The sequence below is a fragment of the Haemorhous mexicanus genome, chromosome 13, assembly GCF_027477595.1.
Source record: "Haemorhous mexicanus isolate bHaeMex1 chromosome 13, bHaeMex1.pri, whole genome shotgun sequence".
Classification (NCBI taxonomy): Eukaryota; Metazoa; Chordata; class Aves; order Passeriformes; family Fringillidae; genus Haemorhous; species Haemorhous mexicanus.
The window spans coordinates 5,955,026-5,981,886 of NC_082353.1; the positions used below are offsets into that span (position 1 = coordinate 5,955,026).

General features: G+C 39.4%; 1 protein-coding gene across 6 annotated transcripts in view; it reads right to left on the minus strand.

Annotated features, from left to right (window-relative positions):
* Positions 1 to 1,520: 1,520 nt before the first annotated feature.
* Positions 1,521 to 26,861, minus strand: part of TLN2 (talin 2) — a 142,519-nt gene continuing 117,178 nt past the window's right edge. For all 6 annotated transcript variants that reach the window (XM_059858121.1, XM_059858122.1, XM_059858120.1 and 3 more), the window contains 10 exons: positions 26,615 to 26,731; positions 24,434 to 24,619; positions 20,563 to 20,670; positions 18,449 to 18,554; positions 16,690 to 16,814; positions 9,954 to 10,079; positions 8,149 to 8,211; positions 7,867 to 8,049; positions 5,590 to 5,715; positions 1,521 to 4,626 (listed from right to left, as the gene is read on the minus strand). In XM_059858121.1, coding sequence (XP_059714104.1) covers positions 4,498 to 4,626; positions 5,590 to 5,715; positions 7,867 to 8,049; positions 8,149 to 8,211; positions 9,954 to 10,079; positions 16,690 to 16,814; positions 18,449 to 18,554; positions 20,563 to 20,670; positions 24,434 to 24,619; positions 26,615 to 26,731 — 1,269 coding nt within the window. In that variant the 3' untranslated portion in view covers positions 1,521 to 4,497. The remainder of the gene's footprint in view (positions 4,627 to 5,589; positions 5,716 to 7,866; positions 8,050 to 8,148; positions 8,212 to 9,953; positions 10,080 to 16,689; positions 16,815 to 18,448; positions 18,555 to 20,562; positions 20,671 to 24,433; positions 24,620 to 26,614; positions 26,732 to 26,861) is intronic.

Below are 26,861 nucleotides of genomic sequence, written 5' to 3' on the forward strand. Positions count from 1 at the left end.
TATCACATCATCAGAGATGTAACATCCACATCTGGTGAACCACTTGATGAGCACACAGAATGCCCAAAAGATCCTACGTGGACATCAGTGTAATCATGCCAGAAACAACCTCCTCTGGTAACAACATCAAAGTACTTGTAATGCAGCTGAGCAGTGGTAAGAACTGGAGTACCTACACACACAGAGTTGGAAAAAACATTGGATGAAATGTAAATCATAAAAATATAAAAGCAAAACATGCCTTCCCCCCAAAAAACCTGAACAATACCAAGTATCCAGCACCCTTGAATAACTGGTGTTTGATTTTTCCATATATTTGTGTGGTTAACATGTACTTTACTTGAAGGATATTGAATAGTCACAAAGAATACCTGATACAAGGATACTGACATATCATAAAGTAAGCACTCCTAGTTCTGTCTGTGCAGCAGAACTTGAAATGGAACATTCTTCTCTGTCACCTGGGAATTTTAACCTCTTACAGGCAACTTCAGCCTTATTTTGCTTAAGGAGCAAAATAACCCTTTGCAAGTCACAAATGCCTGAAAGGGGGGAAAAAAACCGAAAAAAATGAAAGAAAAAAAAGAGGGAAAAAATCTTTCAAGGCGCTTATTGTTGGTGAAGACCAAACTAAAATATATTACTTATTTATTTTTATGGCCAGATAAATACTATACATAATGGTGTGGCAGCAAGACAAGACATTAAAGTGGGAGCTCAAACCCCTAGAAACTTCAGCATAAAATTTCAAAACTACCTTCAAGAAGGTTCTTCCACTGCAACCAAGTGCTAATTTGAGAAAGAACAGGGGTTTGTACTGCTTTTTCATTTTTTAAAATGTTTTTTTAAAAAGTGACTAAATGGCACTTATTTATAGCTCAGTAAATGAGGGCAATTTGTAATAGAGTTGAGACTCGTGTGACTAAACAGCTTTTGCATTTGGCATCATTAACTGTGCCACAGAAACGTGTTCTTCCATTAACATGGCCAAGCACAATGTGTTTAATGTAAGGAACATGAATATGGAAAAGCAGGTTTCAGAAATCATGACAATTATGGGCAGATAATTGTCTCTGTTAACCATGATGCAATTACATAAGGAGAAAACTTTCAGTGAAATTACCTGCCCCTAAACCAAGCCCACTCCTAAAGGAGGAAAAAAAGCAAAACCCAAGAGGTTACAAAATATGTAGGGATGATAAATGCTGTACTCCTGGGCTGAATATCTTACTGGTTTGATAAGAACTGATGAAAAACAGAAATGCATTCATGATCTCAGCATATTTAGGTTGAGGAGGTTTGTAGATTGATGTACTCCTCCCTTCATTAGCAATTCAGTAATGAGCATGCAGAAAATCAAAGGGAAAAGGACGTACAAAAAAAGCCTGGAATTAAATTTCTGTTTCAGAACTTTTCTAACTTTTGAGGCTTCTGAAGTATAAAAGTTTAGACAAATAATGAAATACTCAATTTTTTGAACAGTTGGGGAAATGACATTACACTATTTGTACACAAAGAACTTTGAGGCATTTTGTTTTTAATTTGCATACAATTCTCAGAGTGAATTCCACATGAAGAAGGGTGAGATACAACAGAGCTCATTCATCATTTCACAAGTTAACAGAACAAAGTAAACATCTGTCCTCCTTATTAATTAGCATCTACCCCTTACTCCAACTTGTCACTTCCTGCTGCAAGTTCCCATGCCAAAGAAATGGATGGACAAATTCCAAACTTCACAGATGTTCACATGTGAACTTCAGCAATACTGCAAATTATAACAGCAAGAAAAAAGTTGAAAGACTTTGGATGACCTTCTATTCTCTTAATGGTTCACAAATGAAAACCCAAAATTCTGAGTAAAAAAATACTTCGGTTGTCCAGCTCAGCTATTCACCTGACTGTGGTTCCTCTATGGAGCACCCAGCTAAGGAAAAAATACTTTCTGTCATGTAAGAGGGGGCACTAAATCAGAAACAGAGAAGTCTCAAAATAGCTGTGCTAGAATGGACTTCCCAAACACTTTTCTCTGGAGCACAATTTGAACATGCTCTTACCTTCTACATACTGATAAAGTTCTCTAGCTATATAATTTCCATACATAGCTGCATTTGACAAGGTTTTTTTGGCTTATATCAAACTGGCAAACAACATCCTGACTGAAGTATATTACATCAGTATTATCCCTACAATAAAACAGTGGCATGGTGTTAAAGACAGCATCATCTTTCTTCATGCTTTAAGGAGATCAAATAACAGTTAAAGGTAGGTTGAAAGGGAAGTAGTGGCAAATCTGTCTTGCAGATCTTTCTGAAAGAGATCAGAAAGTGAAGCTATCCAGGTAAGAAAAGGAAAAGGCATAAGCTGCAAAGGAGTTGAATTTACCAACAGCAGCAGAAAATCCCCATCACTAGAGCAGTCTTTATTTAGGTCTTACAGCAGTAAATACCAGTTTAGCCTTCTGCCCAAAGATTTACAGAAAGCTCTTTTCTTGATGTGGATTCCAGACTGTGACACTGTTCACAGTGAGCTGAACAAAAACCCAAATTGTGTTGAAGTGGCAAATGAAAGAACTCAGAATTGCACATCTCTGATAGGACAGGGTTTGCATTTGCACACAAGCTTACACATCACAGCACATCTGTCAATGCCAGTGATTCCATTTGGGATACACCAGGTTTTTTTCCTCATGACTGTGGATTTTCCAGCAACTCTACTGAATCTGAAATATGTCAGTATCAGAGAAAAGACAAAAACCTTTTTACACTTCAATATTTATTAATTCTTTAGCAGATTTTTGCTATATATTTAGTACTAGTGTAACAAAATTCCTGATAATTCTGTCTCATGCAGGTAACTTAAATGAGGAGTTAGCACTACCTAAACTGATGAACCTACCATTAGGGGGTTACTGGGGAGTCTACAAGACAGGTATTTTCTGCAGCAATGACAACAAGGTGGATATGCACAGAACACGAGTCAGGCTCAGCTGAACGTACCTGGCTGGATCTAAGGACAGCACAGCCTTCAGAAGGACCGGGGGGGCAACATCCTTTGACCTAAACAGACTTGCCATTATTGTTAGGAGGGCTTGAGTGGAGTTGGAGACATGTTGGAAACTACTGTTAGAAAAGATGGTGTTTCTGTAGTTACTCAAATATTTTAGCTTTTGCTACTTAAAGTTGCTGTGATTTGTGTTCTCTTTTTGACATAGTAAAATATGTTGCTCTACCCAAATTGCTATTCTTTAGGTCACAACAGAGATACTGAGAGCATACTGTACCTTTCTGCACAAAGATTGCTGATAGACTGCTGCTATTCCTTCTCTGCAATTCCTTGGTGAATACTTTTTCATCAATAGCAACTATGAAAACAAACTCTCTAGAATCCAAATTTTTAAAAAATATATTACAGGAAAAGTTGTAAATCTACTTGTAAATTACTTATTCTTTTCTCCTACAATTCCCACAGGTTTCAAAACATAATAATTATAAATGTAATTATTAAAATAATTACAAGAGTTGTGATAGTCTTTTGTTGTACTGGGCATTTCCCTTTTTTAACTGAGATACATTCTAACAGAAATACCACAGTACGAACCAGATAATTTCAATTAAAAAACAAAATGCAAACTATTCAGTCCAATGTTAGAGCATGTGTATGTGTGTATAATACTGTAAAAGTAGTCACACATTAGAGGTATATAATCGAAACAGCATTTTCTTTCATGAACCTGCTATTATTGAGGCAGTGACAAGGTTTCCATTTCTTTGTTTTTTGAGCTCTTTAAAGAATGGCTATTGCCACATTATGTAAACCTAAATACTGTACAAGCAGAAGTTTGTTGGTATCAGGTAAGGAATAATACTAGTAGTGCAAACAGCTGCAGAGACAATTCCTCCAGTTTTGGGGTGAACCAGCTATATAACACTGAAAGAGGATAGGCTTCTTCTTCAAACCCACACTCATGTGTGTTTCTCCACTCTGCTATACATCCTTCTCCATCTTGGTCTTCTTTTTACAAGGGGACTTGGGGGACAACCACCAGCTAATGTGATATTTATCATATGAAAGACTTCTTGACTCTTTTCCTACTTAATATTATCAATGTTTTAGAACAAGTCAAGGAATGATAAATACCTCAAGCATCAGGAAAATGACAATAATACTGACTTAGTATCTTTAGTAAAAAGTGAAACATTCTCTCCTGAGATATAAATCAAGGGAGGAACAGGAATGATGAACCTAACACTTGACCATTATTTGATCATCATGCACCTCAGCTGAGCAGGTGGGAAAGAACAAGTGTTTCTTGCCCTCTGCTCATCCAAAGCTATGACAGGCAGTTTATTTAGCTAAGTGCTTGGCATATCAGTATGCTGTCAGAGCAGTTCTCAATGTGCTGTCCCCCTTTAGCTTATTTCTTTAAAAGAAAAAAAGAGAAAAAAAAAGAAAACAAAAGAATAAAAAGGAAGAAAAATCTCAGCAGGTTAACAGTTAACCCTCATCTTCTCTCAGCTCTGTGGGTAGAAATTTGTATTGCTGTTGGCGGATCTGAGCCAGTTTTTTCCTTGCCTCTTCCAGCTCTCTCTCCTTCTTCAGCATTTCTTCTTGGGCTGCAATAATCTAGAAAACAGAAGCAGCAAGGAATACTGTCTGTAAAATAATATTTCTTTCCCTATGACACCACAGTCACAGCTGGCCCATGTGAGCATTCTCCAGAGAAGCACCTAATTTCAGTGACTTCATCAGGAATTGCTCAAATTTTTCCAGATACCAGGACTAGGCCATCAAGAAAAGTATTGTATTTCCTCTTGAAAAAAAGAAAAAAAAGAATCTAACACCATAGTTTTACCATGCATCCATGATGAATTTTACAGTTCTGCATTCTCCCAACATTCAGCTGGGTGAGGTTTTAGAACGTGTAGAATAAGCACCATGTCTTAACATAATGTCTGAGTGACAGTAAAATTGAACATTCCTCACTGCAGGTATCCACAGTTTTTCCTGCATCTCAGAATGCCAAAGAAAAAATGACAGCAGTAGACACATGCAAAAATAATAAAGTCCAGTATCTTTTAAGTAGCAAGTACAGTATATCATGTACCACATCCATTATAAGGAATCTAAAAGTTGGTACCTCAGAGCCTTGAAATTTACTTTTAAATATTGCTATTATTTCCCAGTAATTATTACGGTCACAGTAACAAAACTGTTGGTTTTTATCTCTCATTCTCTATTTCTTATCTTAAATACATGCAAATTCATTGTTTCATTAAGATTTGGGAACATTTAAAGTACATGAGAGGATTCTGAAAAGATCCATTCATTTAATCAGAACAAAATTAAAAGCTGTTTCACAATGGTAACTTGCTACTACAGCAAATGCTCAGTGGAGAGGTGCAGCTACCACATAGGACATCAGTGTGCTCTTGTATCAGGGGCTCCAAGATAATGAGGCATCAAGTAATTGATCATGAATTTCTCAATAGATTTGTCCAGCCTGCAATGCAGCAGGTGGACATTGTAACACCCCTCATTTCTGTGCTGTTTTTTTCCCTGCTTTATTTCTGGAGTGATTGTACCAACCTGAGCAATGCCACCCACAAACTTGGTTTTGACCACAACGTCGTCATCCTCTGCTTTTCCAAATGCTGCTTTTTGGGCTGCCCTGACAAGATTGTCTGATGCACGCTTGACAGCATTTCCTGCAGCCTTTGAGAAAGAGAAGAAATTTAGTAATAAGGAAAACACATAACTGACATGGATTTGTCTGAACATCAAAACACAAACATCTTTGCTTGACTGCACAGGAAAGGTATGGGGTTTTTTTCCCCCCAGGGAAAGCAAATTAATCTTTGAAAATCAGTGGTACAGAGGGAACAAAATTCCTTTCTTGAAGAAGCTGAAAGTTGGAGAAGTCACAAATGAGATGATTTTTTTTTCCTTACAATTGGAAATAAAGCAGTGGATGAAATTACAGGTTATATTATGCTGATCAGACTTTTTTTTGGGAGAAGAACAGAAACCAAAAGCTAGTGCATAAATATATTATAAAACAATTAAGTTTTTAAATTAATGGACTTTATTCAGGGTAAGTTAGCAACTTACACAGCCAGAGTTATCTCACATTTCAACTTTTATTTCCTAAAAATTCTCGGATTTCTAAAGAGAAACAGTCAAACATGTGTAATACATCTTTTGTTGTCTGAGCTGGATACTGCCAGCAGCCCAAAACAGCCTGCTCCCACATGGTAGAGACACACTGGCACTGGGAAGGGAAGCCACAGCTTCCAACCTTCCATCCTTCCTAGGAAGGACCAGGTCTGAGCCTGTCCCCCTGCCTTTCCCCAGTCCTACTCCATTTTTTCAGCTGCATCTCACTTTCAAGTCTTCCTCACTGAGATGTCCCAAAGATAAATTATTTGAAATTTGCTCTAAGTCTGGAGCTCATCCAGAAAGAATGGAAACATTTCCAATTGCTTAATTAAGTTTTGGAAGATTCTGTAACAGTGCAGTCCAAATTTACATTCATGGGAAATGCAGTTCAAATTGGGGTATGAAGGAAAAAACCAAGACACTCAAAGTCCTGAATCCAGCCTATTGATTAAAGCTATGTAAAACATTTCTGCTGGGGGCAAAGCCAGCTGAAAAGCCTCAGTAGTAGTAGTTTTGGCATGTCCACCAGTAAAAATATTTAGTAGACATCAACTCATTGTTTTTGCTATGATAAAGGACATGATTTCCAAGTGCAAACTGCTCTTCCTTTCATTATTCATTCTGGGACTAAAATGAAACTTGGTAAAATGGCAAAGTTCAATTTCAGTCCATGCTCGGGCTTGTTTCCTTTTCACATTCCCTTCCAGTTTCTCATATTTGATGTCTGTTTAGTAAGATTTGCCCACAATGACCGAGAAGCCCAAATTTCCTGTCAGAGCTGAGAAAAGCCTCTAGTAGTTGATTTTTTCCAATTTCCATTGTTAGTTCTGCATTTAAAATTCCTATGGACCCATCTTGGCACCTAGATATTACAGAGCAAATTGCTGTATTCCAGTTACTGCCACCTGCCCCACACCCCTTTGGCAATGTCAATCTACATGGATTCACTATCAAGCACTAAAACCATCTCAGCCCTATACCTGCCCTATGACATAGCAGTGTTTTCTGCAGAAATAGATTTTCCACACATTCATATTTTTTTTTCCTTCTAAATACTTTAACCATTTTTCTAGTTTGAAAAAAATGATGACATCAGTTCCTCATGCTCAGACAGATACTCAGTCATTTGTATTTCTGTTGAATTGGATTCTTCCTAGCAATGCATGAACTGTTGCTCTGAGTGTCCATTAGTAGCAGATGTGCAAGTACAAGAGAAAGGGGAATTTTCACTGTTCACCAAAGGTGATATAAAAAAAAGCAGCTGAAATAGTTGTATGTTCCTGGCTGAGCCTGCAGGGCATGATGTCAGAGAAGGCTGTAGTCATTTTAAAAATTAAAACTTCTAGAGACTTTAGATTTTACCCATCAAAACACAATGTTAATTCAGCAGCAGTTCAGAGAAGCTCAATATTAAATAGATGTGGAACATAAAAGGGAACCAGTTTTATGTAAAGAAGCTCACTCAGACTTCCATTGAGATGTTGCATTAGATTCTCTTCTTATTTTTTTCTAACAATGATTGTCCATTTTAGAAATGCTGTATCTACAACTGCTGTCTCTTGACTCCTAGAAACAAAGGAAGTCTGACCACAATCCAGGCAAGCACTCAGAGAAATCCTTTGTTGAACACATGCATAATCCTGGAGTGCTGAAACAGCCTTTACACAGCACTACCATGGGGTTTCAGTAATTAACAAACACAAGTACCTGTAGCCTCCTCATGGCTTCAGAGTCATGATCAGCCTTCACTTTGCAAGCCACAAGCAACTGTGCTGTAGAAGCTGCAACTTGTTTGGCAGATGAGATGAGTTTCTCTTCACTGGCATGGCCTTGGACTGAGGCATTTGCTGCTTCACAGAGATTGCTGGTTGCAGCTGCCACCATTCGGGCCTAGAAGGCAGTTAAAAAAAAAAAAGGCACTGTGTATTCTCACAGGATATTATTTCTTCAGAAAATGTGCCAGTTTTCTCAAGAGAAGTAGTTACTCACAGCAGAAATAAGTCCCTGAGACCACTGTCCATCATCAGCTGCATTTGCAGGGATTGCTCCAACCTGAAAAAACAGTTCAGAGATGGCTTACAAGAAAACAGAAAACACAATTGCTCTGTCTCAGACAAGCAGTAATCCATGAAAAAAGGAAACACCTGTACCTGTGACTCTGCCCAGCACATTCAAGAGCAGAAAATTCAAGTGGAAGTCAGTTGTCAGAGTAACTGTGCTTCCAGCACACATTTGCCTGCTCAGGAAGCTTACTATACTGCTTCAGCTGACCCATTCTTGGAACACACAGAAGTAATTACCAGAATAACCAGTACTTAGCTGACTACTGGTGGTTGAAACCACAGCTGAAGCAACAGCTGAAGCAGCAGTTCCTTAAGTCTCAGGCTTTAAAATAACTTACTTCTCTCTCCATAACACATTTGAATTTACATTATTCTTTCATCTCTTCTGATTTGAGCACTGTGGGAAGGTACAGATCAGAAAGCTTCACAGGGAAGCCCCCAAAGTGCCTTCATGCCTAATAATGGCATTTGAGGAGAGCAGCCCACTTTTCTGCATGGCTTTTCCACTGAAGTGTTCATGGCATCAGCAGTACCAGCAACAATTTGGAGACAGTTTTCTTCCCATATTGGATGAAAGCAATGAAGCCAAACTCTGTAGTTGGTTGCCAGACCCACATCCCCAGCTGCATGGGTCTGGGTGGTTTTTGGAGAGAAGCTGAAAAATGTGAAATGTAAACATGGTCCAGAAACTTGTGTTTTAAAAGAAATGGAAACAGGCATTTGAGCATAATGAGAATTCCAGGGAATTAAATCAAATCATTAAGTGCAGCATCAACATAAACAGAAGATATGTTCTCATAGCTGTGGTGACACTTATGTAATTAAAAAAAAAAAAAAAAAAACCAAAAAAAACCCCACTAGGTCCATGAAGTATTTAGGTTTTAAGTTTTTCTTGCCTCATCATCCCTGAACAGATATTTTTAAGCAGACCATAGATGAAGTGCTTGTTGATTCTGTTAGAAACAAAAGCACAAGCTTTCCAGAACCCAGGCTGAAGCAGACAGCATAGCCTGATTGTGGGATCCATGGTAGAGCCTGCTCTGAGTTAACAATCAGGTGAAAATGGAAACCACAGCTATACAACAACAATGGTCCTATAATAAATTGTTCTCACAGGCAACACACCTGGTTGATGTTTAGATCTTTGAGAGTATACCAACTGTGAAAAATAGTGATGGATGTGAAGTGATTTACAAAATCTCAGTTCTGATCACACCAAAAGGAAGCCATGTGTTGTAAAGACTCCTTCCATTGATTGCAACAATAACTACAAGCACAGCCACCCAAATGTCCTGAGCTGACATGTAGGCCTGTGTTCCCATTGAGGGCAAGACACTGAGGGCACAGTTACTGAGACCTGCTGTTCTGGTCCAGAGCAGTATTGGACATGGTGACATTTGGGTTTGTATCCCCAGACTATTATGTGGGACTATACATTGCCAGCTTGAATCACAGATCTTCATGAAGTGAAAAACTCCCACAGCAAAACTCCCCACAACTGAATAACTTGAAGAGCCAAGCACTTGATTGCATTTGGGAGGTTTAAATAAATCTAACTGTGGGATTTTTAAACAGGTCTGGGCCATGTATTGTGCTGAGCAGTGAACAATTTACATTTTCATTAGTCATTCCAAAGCTCCTTTCCTACTGTTTTTAACAGAACCTTTTGGAGACTATATTCATTTCTGATGCTTTCCCCCACTACTGTTGCTACATGTCCTGTTTACCCACCTTTCCCTGAGCCACCAGTTCCCTCTGGGCTGCTGAAGCTGACTTCACAAGGGCACTGGTAGCAGCTGCAATGGATTTAGCTGCTTCCAGGATCTGTTCTTCAAAATCCAGAGTCTCATCTGCTTGCTATAACCAAGAAAAAACAATGTTACACATTCACCTGAAAGCAATTATACTTTCCAGACTGAGGACATATACAAAGACAAGAAGATTCTGGAACACATCAGTAAAGCCAGTAAGATCTATAACATCATTTTCTGCGAAGGAGTTTTGTGTGGACTAAAGCTGGGAGTCAACATAAAGTATTAAGAGTTTGCCCTTGTGCCTGCTCACACTGAAACAGCATCACACAAGATACTTAAACAACACCATCAACTTTATAATGCACTACCTCCACTAGAGCTGCTCTAAACTACACTCAGAAAAGTGCAGGTCTGAAAAGAAATTCTGGTTTTTCCTATCAACATTATCTCTCTAGTGCCACAATAGTGGCTTCCAAGATTGCTAAACTAGGGAAAGCATTTTCTAAATACTTATAGACTTAAGGCATTGAAAAAGAACAATGATAAATATGTATTGTCTCGTTCACCTGTAGTAAGGAATGTAAAGTAGATCCCAAGTAAGAGCATAGATTTCACAGGTTTTGGTAAGAGCTGTTATTGCACAGAAAGCAGCTCTGTGCAGCAGTCCAGTTCAGTGATCTTGGAGACAGGGAGTTCCAAAGGTCTATCTGGAACATTTCAGTCATCCAAGTATGTCTTTGAACAAGTATGTGCAAAAACCTCCTAATGAGGTTTCTTACTATTTAAAATGCAAATTTATTGTTCTAGAAAAACTTTCCTGATTTTCAGATATTTTAAAGAAATATTGAAAACATTTGTCCATCTAAGCATGCTTACTAGCTTTTAAACAGTTAACAAAATAGATAGATATGAACAGTTATTGTTAGTTTAAACAGAACCAGGCCTGGGCCTTGTATTCTGGGCATTTTTTATATAAAACATTCCAACAGAATGCATTTTGTTTGTGATCCAATCACAAGCCTACTGGAATCCAAGGCTGTAGGACAAGTAGGGCTAGTGGCTACAGTATCAGGAATCCTATTTTGTGAGAGAAAAGGCTTTTGAAATACAACCACAATGTTCTTGTGTCACACAACTAACTTTAGAAACAGGAGCCAGGTGGGCCATGAGTTAAAAAATTGGGCACTCATTTGTAAGTCTAAGCACACCCATCTAAATTTAAGTCAGGTTTTGTTCTCCTGTTACTGCAATTTGATGAAATAGGAAATTAATAAAATAATAAAGGCTAATGATAAGTAATTACAAAATGACCCATCAAGCAGCACTCAGTCCTACAGCACTTCACATTACTGTCACATGACAAAGTCCAGGAGATGAAACAAGAGCATCCACAGACACCAGAAAAACTGAATCATCTGAAAATCAAAACTGATGTGTAGATAAAGAAGTTTGGCACTTGAAAGTTTTTATTTTTTTATAAGAAAAGCCACCTAATCCACAGAAAAATATTTATCTTGCCTTGCTATTGGGCTATTCCCATTAACTAAAGTATATGTCTAAAGGAGATTGCTTTGGAAAGTGAGCAGGTGATGTTCTACATACAAGTTTGGCAGTGCTTGCAATGCCATGTCATGACCATTGTTATAGCAAAGCACAATCACACTGGCCCTCTGCAGGCCTCAAGTCTTATCTGTGCAACTCTTATTTCAATCATGACATTGCCAAAATGATTAAACAGAATCCAGTAGAGTCTGTCAGAATTACTGTCCTTATTAAAACAGAGGCATTGTTGACTTGGATTTGACTAAACACAAACAGAAATATCAACAAAAATGCCACTGACTGAACAGTAAATTGAGGAGACTGTTCGTGCACTTTTAAAAGACTGTTATTGCACACTTCTGCTTTTGTCCAAGACTTCTTACTATCAAGATTTTAAATTCTTATTTCCAACATAAAATATATTATGTGCATTACTCTTTATATGCCAGCAGTGTCAGGCATTCAGACTTAAATGAGTGAGAACTTCAATATCTCTTTATTTATTAGAAAGGAAGTGTCAGTCTTTGTCGACGTTTAATAAAATGCTCATGGCCATAGTGTGATCTACTGGACAGCTATGAATGTGCTCACATGGAATTCAATCTGTGAAAAAACAGCCACCAAAAAGATACTGAACAAAGAGTTGCTTAAACTCAGTTCAGGGTAGTGAGTGGACTAAATATTGCACACAATTCCTAAGCAGAAATTATTTATTTTCAAAGAGAATGCCAAGAAATCAAAGCTTGCACTATCAAGAGTGCCATTGTACAATGGCTGGATTAACTCCCACTGTGGAGCAGCAGGTGAAGCTCAACAGGAGAACAGACAGCTAAACCTTAATATCTCATCTGGTAACAGATTTTTCCTCCCCTGTTTACCAAATCACTTTCCAACTATACTGGAATCCAGGGCTTGGGAGATCAAGCCATACATCAAGTTTCTCAGACTTCCAAATCTTGCATTCTCTGACATCTCACAACTTCTTTTACTTCTGGAAAAAAAACTCTTGACAGTTGATCCCTTCTGTGAACAATTTATTTTTGTAGCAGCCTTACACAGCACTCAAACTGCTGAATACTTGTTGGCTTTTCATCTTTTCTAACAAATCCTCCTTTTCTAGCCCTTCTGTGTGGTTTTCCCTTCACTATTTTCAGGTGTGCCACACATCTCAGGGCTGGATACTCAGTGTGGGAGGCACAATGCTCAGCCAGCACTCTGGGTGTGTTACTGCCAGAGCTCTACCAAGAGCATTCCTTAGCAATAAGGACAGGAAGCAGCACAAGACTGAGCACAGCAAAATGCCCTACAAGGAAAGTAAATATTTCACCATTCCCATTGCTTAAAGAGTGTGTCTGCTGGAATGTCTTAGGTTCACACTCCTAAACAGTACCCTCACAACATGTCAGTTCACAGCCTTCATGAATAAAGCTGAGAGCAGTGATGGCAGAAAAAAATCACATTGTGAGATTTTAGAGCAAGTTTCTTTAGAAAACCAGATCTATTGACAAAAGTGATTAGCTTCTCCTTCCTCAAGCAGCCCCCATGAACATCAGCATCTCATTTCCTCAAGCCTGAACTAATATGCTGTTATTAACCATGTACAGCTATAAATGGATTGGAAAATTAAGTCACCAGAACAGAAACATTAGGCTCACTACAAAGTCTTTAGAGTGGAATAACCTTAAAACGTTGATTATGCCATTGAAAAGAAAAGATATGGTTTTGTAGTATATTTTAACCATTTTTCTATAGCATCTTCATTATTAGGGGTAGCATAAATAAAGTCAGGGTTACTAGGAAAACAAATGAGCCCCCAATCTCATTGCAAAAACTACAGAAGAAAAACCATATTATTTTCAAGCACTTCTAATCTTCTACTTTACAATGAGCAAACCAATATGAGTAAGTTACTGCACAGAGCCATGGAAAGCACAATAAGCATTTCAGTGAAAGTCAGTTCTTGGCACAGCTGCTGCTCAGTGTCACAAAGAGCCCTACACAACTTAGAAGTCTCTCCAAGAGCAAATCTACTGATAAAGAAGCACTCCATGTATGTATTTCATACCAGATTAGATTAGGAGTCTACACGAAGTCTTCTAAACCTGCTTGGGAGTGACTCTACTCCTTCATAGCCTTCTACTATGTTAGACCCCCGGAGACAGGGCAGGACACTGTAGGAATATGTTTGATATATAGTTGGATTAAATAACAACCTAATATATCAAACATATCACACAGAGTCCTGCAGAAAAGGGCATCCAGGTTTGATTCATCTTGGGTTAAAAAAACAAAGGACCAACTGCTGAAAGCTACCAGCAGGGAATGCTTCCTGACTACAAGACACCCGTGTCTGGAGGCAGAGGCCTGCACAGAAGCATGAAGAGCAGACAAAACAGGGTAGGGACAACAATGCTCTCTCCTGTTGTATCTCATCTATCATAACTTTTTACTTAAAAGTGAGTTTTGCCCAGAATTAGCATGAAGATTTTACTAGACAAAATAGTTTTCTTCTTCAGAAAATTACTAGTTTTGGGGGCTGTTATTTTACAGGAAGTAGCATATGTGCATAACAGAAGGAACGTGTGTCTGCACTGCAATACAAGTGACTCTCCAAATGGAAAAAATAAGAGTCCACATTCAGGAAAAATAATTGTACTTAAAGAAAATGTGACAGCCAACTCCTGCTTAATAAACCATAAAGATCTCATTGCTTCTCAGATCATTTCCCACCTTGAACACTGCGAGGAGAATACTGAACAGGTTTTGTGTTACAGACAGTAGTAACACCGGCTGCTCAGGAAAGTCCTCAAAGTTCTTCCAAGATATGAGTTCAGAAGACTTACAGACATTTACAGGGTGTCAGTGGGGCTGTGGACTAGTGGACTAAGCATTTTGGGAGCACATTCACCTGCAGCCAAACAACCAGGATTTAAAGCAAACAAAATAAGCATTGTACAATAAAGCATGGGCAGCACTTAGCAGGACTGTGTCTCATTAGAAATTGTCCTCTGGGATAAAATGATTCCCAGTAGCAGAAAATTAAGATGTCTCATGCTATTTGTGTCAGTTTAAGACATCAAGGGGGGGTATGATAGGTGCAAAAATATGAAGAGGAAACAAGGAAAAGAAGAAATTAAAAAAAAAAAAATCCAAAAGTTAAAAAAAATAAAATGGTAGAACAAATGAGAAGAAACCCTACCTTCAGCTATTTGGGGGTTTTTTAGAGGTAAAAGACAAACTGGAACACAAAGATCAAAATTTCAACGTGAAATCAAATTACTCCCATTCCCTGCACTAATAAAAATACTTAACCAAAAAACCGAGACTCAGCCACCAAGCAGTAGTGATGAAGAGGATGGATTTCCTTCAGGTAGACATTGTAAAATTACCAACTGAGGACTCATCTGCAAGTTCACTTGAGGATGATTGCTGTTAACCAAAGCAGGATATTGTCTAGATAGTCTGTTCCATTACAGAAAATAACTCCTATTCCTGCATTTCACAGACTGAGCACAAGACAAAGCAACCCTTACCTAGTCTAAGTATTCCTACTGCAACCCTCTGTGTGTTGTCAAAGATGGGCATTAGGAAGACAGAGCCTGTTCACCACAGGAAATCCTACTCTGGGAGGATACAGGCTACAAGTCTGCAGGAGAAAAAATGCTATTTGAGACACTCTGTGATCTTCCTAGTAGCTTTTGATGTGGATTATAATCCCTATTGTGGAAGAGATTAAACATCTGAAAAGGATGCAAAGGCTGCTGAAATCCCAAATCAAACAGCTGGAGATGAATTTTAGTTTCAGAAAATGACAAACAAACCAGTAAGTCAGAAGCAGACTGGATACCCAAATTAACATGTTAAATGATGAGCAGGTGTGAGAACTGTATTCACTGGGAGATTACAATGACCCTCGAGAGGTTGGAAGGAAACTGCTCCATGGTTACCAGGCAACACACATGTGCCATTGTGCAGTGACTGTATAGAAAAGGTGATGGAGGACTTTTCCACTCCTCAGACTCAGCCTGTGGAATCTCATTACAAAGGACCATTTTTCTTTATAAACAAAATGGATGTACTTGTTAAAAAATGCAGACAAAAAGCATTTTTTTTTCATGAGCTAATTTATTCCTATCACTAAACAGGGACTGGGGGGTGGGAGGTCCTCAAAGGCTGAAGCTTCCAAGAACTATTTCATCTGATGCCCCTAAATAACAAAATACTACCCTGGACCAATACAATCATCCACACTGAATCAATGGTCTTGAGGCTCTGCTTTTTAGAAAGACTTCTCATTAGCTTAACTTTGAAAACTGATTTGCACCTACAAAGCAGCATAAAGAGGAAAATAGATACATAGTCCTTTCCTGACATCAATTACACAGCCCAAACATGGTTTTCATTTTAAAGAGATGCAACACAGTCATTTTTACTAAAACCTGCCTGTTAACACCAGGCAAAAGGTAGCAATTCTCTGGGATCCACCAGTTTCATATATTCCCTCTGTACTGCATGTGAAAATAGTTGGCTTAATTTTATAATATCTTCAGAGACATGTTTGAAATGACCTGGCAACATGCAACACTACTTGATATCATAATGAACTGTAATTTAATTTCCTTCAGGAAAATGACATAGAAATAATCATACAACATATCTGATTCTGTACTGAAACAGCCCCTCTCTAAGCATGGCATAAAATGCTGGTTTTAGTCTTAGAAAATCCTGCAGGTCCTTTGCATTCTCTCTTTATCCCAGCTGTGTTACTGCTGCTTTCTCCTGCTATACCACACAAATTCAGATGTGAACAAAGGGTGTTCAAAAGAAAGCAAGTAAGAATGGCTACACAGCAGTAAAATATGTTTGGAAATGGAAAGGTAAATATTCAACAGTAATGATACCATAACTCTTACAAGCATTTCTAATATTTGGCTCCTCTTCCTTTGCTTGCTTATGGCTGGTGCTTGACTCACTCCCTGAAAAGCACCTTCTTACCCTCTACCCTCAGGGGTAAGTGCCATCCAGAGCAGGGTTTTGTGGCACTGAGACTCATGCAGGGTTTGATTGTTTACACCATTATTGTGGCCAGTAGCAAAGTACACACCAAACTACGGGCAGTGTGCATCCTCTGCCTTGTTAACCTCAAACAAACAATGGGGATGGACACTCACCTTGGGCTTGGCTCTTGGTTTCAGCTGCTCTAACTTCTTTGCTGCAGCCTCAATTGATGCTGCAGCCCCTAATAGCTCTGTCTCTGCAATGACTGTTGGGTCTTCTGGATCCACCCACTCTGTCCCTGAAATTAATGGAGATGGAGACAATAACTTCAGTGTCACTGTGAGTGAGCTGCCACTCAAACAGGGGGAATTGCAATCACACCTCAAGTGTCCAGTACAGAATGTACACTGCAGATAGCTGATTTTAGTGCCATAATGGCATGAAACCAGTGGTTTATGTCACAGAGAAAACTATAAAGCAGAGGGGTAAGAAATATTTAGTAGGATTATTCTTTCATGAAAGCAACTTACTTAATAATTGTGTAAGCAAATAAGCTTCAAAAAGGGATACTGTCCATACTGGAACAAAACCAGCTGTCACTCAGCTTGTGTTTATCAGAGGTCTTACTCTGAGGGCTCCTAATTTGACCAAGCCATAGGGTACACTGAGAAGTCTGACACAGTGGTAGAGAGAACAGGCTACAGCCAGCACAGTCACCCCTAGCACACTTTGCAGTCACCCCTGCACTGACCTGGCACTGGCTGGGGATGAAGTTAGCACTGGCTGAAGGAAGCACACTTCTGGCAGTGTGTGTCTAACAGTGATGTAGAAAAGGCCAAAGCAGTTTCTGTACCACATCTGAAGGGTAACTTCTTTTTTGCTGTTGACTTTTTGGCATTTCTCTTTTCTCAAAGAATTTTTGTAGATCCACAAAATGAATACTTGGCTGGAAGTGGTTTCAAATTTTTGGAAGTTGTCAGTGCATTACTATTTTTGATTTCCTAACACCATTCTCTGAATTACAAGATTCAGAAAGCATCCATATTCTGGATTGAGGGAAACAATGAAACAGCCAGAAGTTCATAACCTCTAAGGGCATAGTCTAAAAACCATTTCTCAGCTCAAATGCTGTACAGGATGAAGATGTTCTATATTAACCCTAATACTGGTAGATAAACAGGGTAAAAAAAAAAAAAAAAAAAAAAGAAGGCAGCAAGTATAAATGCAGTCAACCCCAAATTTGTAAAATGCAGTAGTTCTTCTTAAAAAAAAGGCATTTCACAAAGGTTAAAACATTTACATGTTGTATTTGTTAGGAGACAACTTTATTGTGTGCCTATAAATGAAAATGAGGAAAGAAAATTGTGAATGGCTAAAACACATTTTACTTTGCCCAAAAATAGCTTCTAAAGTGAATAAAGAAATCCTCTACAGGCAACAAGTGAAAAAAGAAATAAGAAAAGTTTTTTTTTTTTTTTAGTGAATATAAATTAAAATGGAAAAATTGCCAGAAATTAATAAATGTGTCCAAAGATGAGAATGATATAAAGATTTTTAAAAAGCACTTAGGGAATAGAAGAAGTCTGATATTGGGTTGCCTTGCTGGCAAATGAAAACATAAATTTTGAAATATAAGAGAACGTAGGAAAAGCTGAAGAATTCAATAAAGCTACTTGAACAGGGAAATAGCATTATGTAGATCACTGTTCTGTGAAAAAGAGTAACTCTATTAAGAGATAAGGAGGGAAGGAGGAAAGAAAAAATGTATTCCCATAGATGAAAATTGCTTATAGTTGAGATTCATTTCCAAGGATGAGTGATAACAGCAGGAAATAACTGAGGAGACCCAGCAGTGTTTATGACACAGAATATCAGATCACTATTTCTGGAGTAATGAGCTCACCACACTGGTAGCCCAGGTTCCCAACTCACCCTTCATTGCTTCTGCTGATTGGATAAGCTCTGTGACAGCACCTGCAACCCGCTTGGAGAAAGAGGCCAGCTGATGCTTTAGCTCTGGAGTTGCTTTTTGAAGAATCTAGAGAAAGAGATTGCACATTATTAAGGATTCCAGGATGCTGGACAATTCCCAAGGCACTCTAGTGAAAGATTTATCTTGTATAGCAATTGTCTGAGAGCCCAGTGAGAGAACTGTAACTGCCAGTGAGGCACTAGGAGCAGAGGCTTACACTGCAGTGTTGGATGCACCCCAGGAAAGTGGCACTGCCTTGCACAGCTCCAGACTTCTCAACTCAGCATGGATCAACACTGACCAGGATGGAGCATATGGATCTGCAGGAGGTCAGGTCAGTCTTGATTCTCACTAGTAGAGCTTACAAGGAGTTTTACTAAGATGTGCAGGCCATACAGATGGAATTAGTGTGTTCCTGGCCCTACACCCTAGCTAGGTGATTAGTGGAATAGTCCTTTGAGCAAACAAGTCACTTTGTGCCACTTGCCCAATGCAATCTTTACACAAGTTAATACACTGGTTTGAGAAATTTTAGATGCTTCATCTGACAACTCTTGCACCTAACATGTATAATTTTCAAAGAAATAATGCTGCTGAATCCCCCTTGGCACCCCTGTGTTGAGGCACCCATGCAAGCATGCCTAGCCTGACCACTGAGGGTATAACTGAACTTACTGACAACTGTATCACAGGGTGCCAGATGCACCAATGAAATTCCTAATCCCACGTGATCTGCATTTCTGGAGGTTATAAATTAATGAGATTGCAGATCTAGGGGTTCTAAACCACCAGAGGCAGCCAACACTGGGGTAGGGGCAGAGGTGGTGCGAGGGGGCAAAACTTGCTCGTGGCTTCAGAGCACTGAATGTTAAAAGGTTTAAGGTGGAAAAGGCCTGTTATTTCAATAAAATGGAACGTGCCTTTCTTACCTTAAGCTTCTTGACTTTGCAGAGACACAGAAATAAAATGAGCAAAAACTTGATTCAAGTGTTTGGTCTCTTCTGGCACTTAGTTTGAAACACATAGTGCTAGCCTTCTAAGGGTCAAATCTGAAAAATTCCCCACAGTCCTCTAAACTAAAAATGGATCAGACATCTAATGCTAAATCACTTACTGCAATACAGCTCTAAGAATTCCACTAGCAAGTACCAATTTTTTGGAACTATTTTACCTGCTAGTGGCAAGCACAACTGTGACTGGACTTTCACTTTATAAATAAATTTCAGCGAGGTGATGCAAATAATTACACATGCTCGGTTCTCCGCAGAAAAACTGATTTGGGTTTGCCAATCTGCAGTTATGGCTGCAAATTTCAGTTTCAGAGACTTCAATATGCCAGCTGAAAGCCTCTTGAAAGAAACTTCTGGTCATCCATGAAGCTGATTGCTGATTTAAGTCTTCTCCATAAACTTCAATATCTCATAAATATTAGTTCAAACATATTTTATTGCTTCCTACAAAGTAATAGTAACAGAAGAAGAAGTATTATGGGATAACTAATATATTATGGGATAATTATGTATGGTCAAGCAAAGCCCACTGACAGCAGGATTCATGAGTTTGGATATGAGTGTAGAAGTTTTATGCAGAGCTTTGGGGATGCCATGTCTGATGTGTTGGAGAGCTCTTTGTGAGGCAGTGCTGGCTGGGGATTTCGGGATGGCTTGGAGTAGGTGTGGCTGTGAGAGGCATGCAACAGTGCCTTCATAAAGATTGTGTAACCTCTTCAGTCTGGGGGACAGGCCTGTGCCTAATATGTCTAGTGTTTATTGTGGGCTTAAAAGAATGCTGAAATGTCTTATTTTAGTTCCTTTGTCAGGGACCTTTTTAGGTTCAGATCCATATTGCCTCCAGTGTGATCCAGAATGCAGCTCCATTTAAGTACTCCAGTATTCCTTCTGTCTCACAGTTGGAGCTGAAGTACTGAGTTTCCTTTAGCTTTCTCTGACAACAAAACTTCATAACCTTGTGACAAACTGATAAAAACGTGGCACTAGCAGTCACTACAGAAAGAGGGCAGGGAGATTACTCTCCTTGGAAGCAGCCTAGTGTATGCATGCAGATGACTCCTTACCAGGAGAACATGCTCCAGGAGTTCCAGGTATCCCAGGGTACATTCTGTTCCGAAGCGCAGGGCTCTCTCCCGAACTTCTTCACTCACATCTGGGTGGTATGATGCTTGCTGAGGAGGCAAAACAACATCAGTATCCAGAATGGCTCCCACAAGAGAAGATCAGCACAGAGATATGGGGGAAAGAGAAGGGAGGAGATTTTTTTAGAGTGTGCAAATGGAGCTCAAGGGCCGGCCATTTCTGTTGTAAGCAAATGGTGCTGGAAGAGCAGCAGAGCTCCAGTTCTGTAAAGGCTCATTAATGCTGGTAGCTTGACAGAGATTTAACACAGCAGTAGCAGTGCTGGAACCATCTGTTTAAATACAGAGAGAAGCTGCAGCAGCGTCAGGTCTTTGTAAGGATTTCCACTAAGTGTAATGGCTGGCATCTGACATAAACCCGACTAATTCAACCATTTTATCTTTAATAAAAAGTGAAACCTGCAGCCTCTTTAAGCCATGTACTTTTTATAATAAACTTCTAGGGAACTTTTTTATTGAGCAGAAGTACCACTTGTTGCCAAATGGAAGTTCCCAAAACGCACAGCATGTCCTCTCACAGACCAGTTCCTTCCATTCCTGCGCCTCTTATCTCCGTTGAGATGGGGATTATCTCACAGCTCACTTATTTTCGGCCCTTCCTGCAACCCGCAACATCCCGAGCCAGGGCGGGCGCTGGTCTCTGGGCTCCCTCTGCAGGGAAGCTCGGGATGAGCAGAGCACGGAAACGGCCCCCAGGAGCCACCTCCCCCTTCTCATCCTGCCAACGCCCCTGCTGAGGGGATGGAGATGGGAGGAAGAGCACTGAATTTCCTCATCTTCAGCAGACTTCAAACGAGCTGCTGAAGCCAAGAAAGTTCAGAACAGTTTTGTTTTTTTTTTTTTTTAATTTTCAAACAGGGCAAAGGGCCCCTGAGGGTTTCTTGTGCATACATGGTAAAGCATCCTAAAATGTCTCTTCTGCGCTTAAATATTACTGTAACACAGGGAATTAGAGCAAGCTTCTGTAGGAGGGAAATAAAAAGTTCCTTCTGTGTTTTGCATACATAGTGAAGGCTGGTATCAGAATATTTTGGGAGCATTTTTAAGGTTCAGTATAAATTCTGTGTACTTCACAGCAGGCTAAAGAGGTGACAGAAGTTGTTTTAGGAAATCATTTTCCTAACCCAGAACCATCCAAACACACATCTCACTACACCAGTGGGGAGTCACAACAGAAATGTCTTCTCCAGCCCTGGGCAGAAGGTCTGCCCAAACATCTCAAACTGAGACGTGTCTGAAGAACCAGAACACACATTTGTTTCCTCATGCTGAGGCTTCCTTCACTATCAGCCCTCCTTTTCTCTCCACATGCCAGCACTACCTGCCTCTGGTCCAGCTCCCACCCCATCAGCACCACTGGTGCCTTGGGGAAGAAGATGTGTGTGAGGGGCTGCTGGGAGCTCCCCCTGAGCTTCTCTTCCCTGGCTGAACCACAGCTGGGCTGTGTCTCCTCCCAGGGCCTTTGCTCAGCTGCCTCCAGCGCCACCAGTGCTGAGGAAAGGTGAGAAGTTGTTTCCCTCAATCTACTGCCTATGGAATGATCTAAGTGATTGCTCACTTCCATTGCTTCCTGTGGGTTTGACAGGCCTTTCAGATCTGCTTCCTTTCCAACAGCAATCACTCCAAATAGTGATACAGTGCACAGGTGAATTATGGCATTATTTTACACAAACATGTAATAATAAAAAAAAGAAATTGTTAGCTTAGGGCCTGCTCTAACATTCAATAAATGTAATTACAGCATTTCCACTGACTTTAATGAGTTGTCTCAGTACATCCCACAATAAGCATCCTCATTGTCTTCTGAAATAGCATCTGCTTGTAACAACTGAATTAGTAATGAGCACTGTAAATTCATCTACAGCAGACCAAGCACAGGCATCTACATAACTGTTAATTCAGACTCCTTATACTACTTGCCTTAGGCAAGAGGCAATTAAATAGAACTTGCATTCAAATTCCTGACCCTGGGGAAGTCAGAGCTATGTTCTGTGCAATTCTACCACACATTATATATATGCACTTTAGTCTTGGACCAAAGAACATAAAAATCTGATAATCTATCAGTGCTATTTCTACAGAGTACCTTAAAATCACTGTAAAACCCCTCCAGTGTTTGTCAAATATCACAAAACCCAAGTCCCATTGCATCACACAGCTTTTACATAGTAGGGTTAAAACTGCTGGTTCCTATCCCAAAAATTCAAGGAATGTGGCTTATCATGGAAATGCCACAGCCAGTAATCAATTTGTAGAATTAATGGCATAAGATTTCTAAGACTCTGAGCAAAATTTGTAGAAACAAGATTTTCTAAATCAAGTCTGGTTAAAACTGTGCATTTAAAAATCTTTGTTAAATGATACAGCTATTTTCTCATACATTTTAGATAATGCATAAAATTAGTATTCTTGGAGACTTTAATTCTTGTTTGTCCAATAATTGTTCTTGGTCTTAAGAAAGTGGACTAGATCTCAGGCCTTGGCACTGTGTCATTACAGAAAGTAAAACGTTTCTCAGCCCTTTTCCTTCTGTAGGCTCCTTTCTTTGTGGAAAGCAATTCCCTGGGAGATCACAAAGGCTTTTCAAGCATCCCAGACCTCCACTGTTCCATCTGCAGGAAGCTTCATCCTGCCAGCCACTTAAAATGCACAAACCACTCAAAGCCATAAAATTAACTGGGAGCAAATGTAAACATAAAAACATTAAAAAAAGGAATGTTGGTAAATAGATGTTCAAAAGTATGTACTGGGCAGTGCATGCATGGAAGTGTTTTATAACATTACTAAAACCAGAGGATTATGTTTCTGATAATTTTCTGCCTGTTTGGAAAGAGAAAACCAAATCTGAAGCCTGCAAAGTGGTCAAGAATTGTTAGATACTAAAAACCTGCTACAAAACTAAGTCAATATAAAAAGTTTCATTCGATGGTTTTGCATAAAGGCAGTTCTAAATTAGAACTTGCACTTGAGAATCATTTTTAAAACAAACATAACCCTTCTGTTTGAGCAGTATCAGGCTAAAAATCACTCTGGGACTGATGTAGGCAATTAGGATTTGACCAGATACTGAAAATCAGGCACCACACAGAGAGCACCATTATTTTACTGTCACCTTCCATACATGGAAAGGCAAAAGTAAATAACTGTGATTTACAAGCAAAGGCAGTTTACTACTACAGTCACTACTGAAAATCAAATGGAATGAGATCTTCATAATCCCATTTTTTAGTCATTTGTGCCTAGATTTTTTTTATCATCAGAACAAGGCCAAATGGTTTAACAGTCATTTATGTAGCATACAGTGAAGAAAATAGAGCTACACTATCTTTATAGGGCTACAGCTATTTTTATTAAAAATTTGCAATAAAAATTGCACACATTTTTGAAAAGCACAAAAGAAATTGAGCAAACCAACAGATTTAGTCAGGAGGAAAAGAATTAGTAAAGATAGATGAGAGTGATTTCTTTCACCAATTCTTTCACTGTTCTAGGAATATTGAAATTATATTTGTGACCACAGGAATATCTGTATATTCTACTACTTGCACAAATTGTTTGTCTTCTGACTGGAAACCAGGAAATTTCAGCTCAAATAAAATTCCTCAATTTCACAAAAAGAAAACAGCAAATATTAGTGCTGTTTGGTGGTTTTTTTTTTTTTTTTTTTGTGCATGGCACAAAGTTATCTTGACTTTCTCATATGAAAAGCAGAAAACTGAAAATGTATGACGTTCTGTGGATTGGGAAGCACACAAACACAAGAAGATCAATGTTAGGGGAAGGGAATGTTTACCTTACAAGCTGTTAGCATGTCAGCTACTGCTTTGCGGCTCAGATTTGCTGTGGCAATCACATCCTCCTGCCTGCACGAGTTCCCAGCTGCAACAGCTTTGGCAGTTGCCATGGTGATCCCTTTCGTCATCCGGATTGATTCCTCAGGTGATGATGTCTTCTCTGGAACCTCGCTCGACTGAAACACCTAAAAGTGAAATCAGAAGGAAAGTCTGATAGCAGCCAAGTCAAAGCAGGACAACCATGAGAGAGACAGCAGAAGGAAGCAGCCTTTGAACAGCAGGAAACTAGAAACATATTTGGAGTACTTGGATATCATTCCTGCTTGTCATGGGCCTGGATCTGATAAGCCTGCTCGCCTACAGACACCAGAGAGGAACAATAAGCTGAGGGAAGGAGACAATAAAAAAGGTTAACCCATTCATCTCATCTGCATTTAACTACCCACAAGATAGTTACAGGCAACTGTTCAGAGCCTTACCAGATGAAAAGAATTACTGTTCCTTTCATTATATTCTTTTCTCCTCCTGACTGCTGTTTAGGCTGGTCTGCTCATATGAGGAGATCCTTCCCCTGCAAAGGCTGGACCCTACCCAGTGCTTGTTGATAGCAGAGCAGCAGAGACTGAGAACATCACCACTAAAATATTCAAATGTGTCTTAAAAAAGCAGAGGTGGAGCGTTGTCTCTGGGGCTATATTTAGTCTCCCTTAGAAACCTGAAGATAGAATTTTGCAGGGTGAATAATGTGAAAATAGTTCAAATTACCTGACAATACATAAATTCTGGAATACAGGAACTGTGGGAAGATGCAGGTAACAAGAGCTGCACAACCTTACTTTGATCACATTTTCTTTTCTCAAGCTTTAGTCTGTATTTGCTTGCCATTCTTTTAATGTACACCCTTGTATTTGCTTGCCATTCTTTTACTGTGCAGGTACAATATGGAGTGCACAATCAATCAGGAGGTTTCTTGACCACACACAGTGCAACCTAAGCAGGCCAGTGGTTTCAGAATGCAAATGTCTGGACAAAAATGAGCCTGGTCTATCCTGTGCTCCTGGTTAATCAGTTTTTCACTTCCTCTCTCTCCAGAAGCAGAAGCAATGTTAAAAAATGAATTTTAGTCATACATGTGAAGACATCCCTTGATGTTGCTCAGAGCCAGCCCCTGGAATTCCAGATGAAGCCTGACACATTTTCTTGAGTACCTATGTGCCACCCTCTGTTCTCCCCATGAATGAGATGATACCACCACAACCAGAGGCCCATCCCTCAGCAATGCTGACAAAAGCAAGAGGAACACCTCAAACAGATACCAACCACACTGAGAAAGACATGATAATCCAATGACAGATCTGAACGGGCTTTAGCTCAGAGTTACAGGATGGGATATAACAGGCAGGCCTTCATGAGGATACACTGCAGTAATTTGTGAGATATTGTACAGAACATGCCTGATCAGGTACCACCAGATCAGGAGGTTTTACGAATGCCATATGAACTCCCAATGACTATAAACAGATATTTAAAAGAAAATATTTTAAAATAAATTTCCTCATTACAACAGCTTTGCTCACACAGTGAAAACTGGATGTATGATGGAGAGCATTTGACGAGACAAAACGGTGCCACAGTGCAGTTATGGTGTAAGAACTGCTAATCCACAGCCTATATAACAAAGCATTTCCTGCTGAAGCCTGTGTCTGCAGGGTTTTTTTAACCAAAAGTAAAGGAAGGAAAAAAATCAGGCTTCTTCACAATCATGCAGGTATTAGTTTATGTCATTCACCACTATGCTAATAAAAGAAAAAACCCTAACTATACTTATATGTCTTAAAGAGGAAGGAAAACAATTGTCATTTTATAACACCTAATGTGAGAGAGAATTCCACACTACCATTGATTCCTGCTTACAAATGATATCCATAGCAGGCCATGTATCACAGGTATGATCATTCCATAAGAAGGGAAAAATACAAACAAGTTTGAACTGCAGACACAGTATGAGAGTGATGTTGAGGAGACACTACCAAAGCCAGGATGAAAAAAAAGTGAACAGCATCAGATCAGAAAACAACATCTCTACTGAAAGCTGAATTCTAATGAAAAAGGAAACAGTTGCTCCCAGCTTCATGTAAGGACACACTTGCAGAAGCCACTACAACAATTTAGTTCTGTACCATGAGCTCCTGTTTGATGTACTCAATTGTGGCCTCAAGGGCTCTTGTCCCTCGCGTAGCTTCATCTTCTACTGCTTTAACAGTCTTCAAGAGGGATGTGACATTTGTTACCATCACCTGAAGAAGAGAGAAGCAAAGCAAAAAAAATAACGTGTGAATCCTTCCTCCTGTTTCAGGGTATGAAGCAGGGTAAGCTGGGAAGCATGGTTACTTCTAACAGGACCTAAGAGACTTCATGAATTCTGCT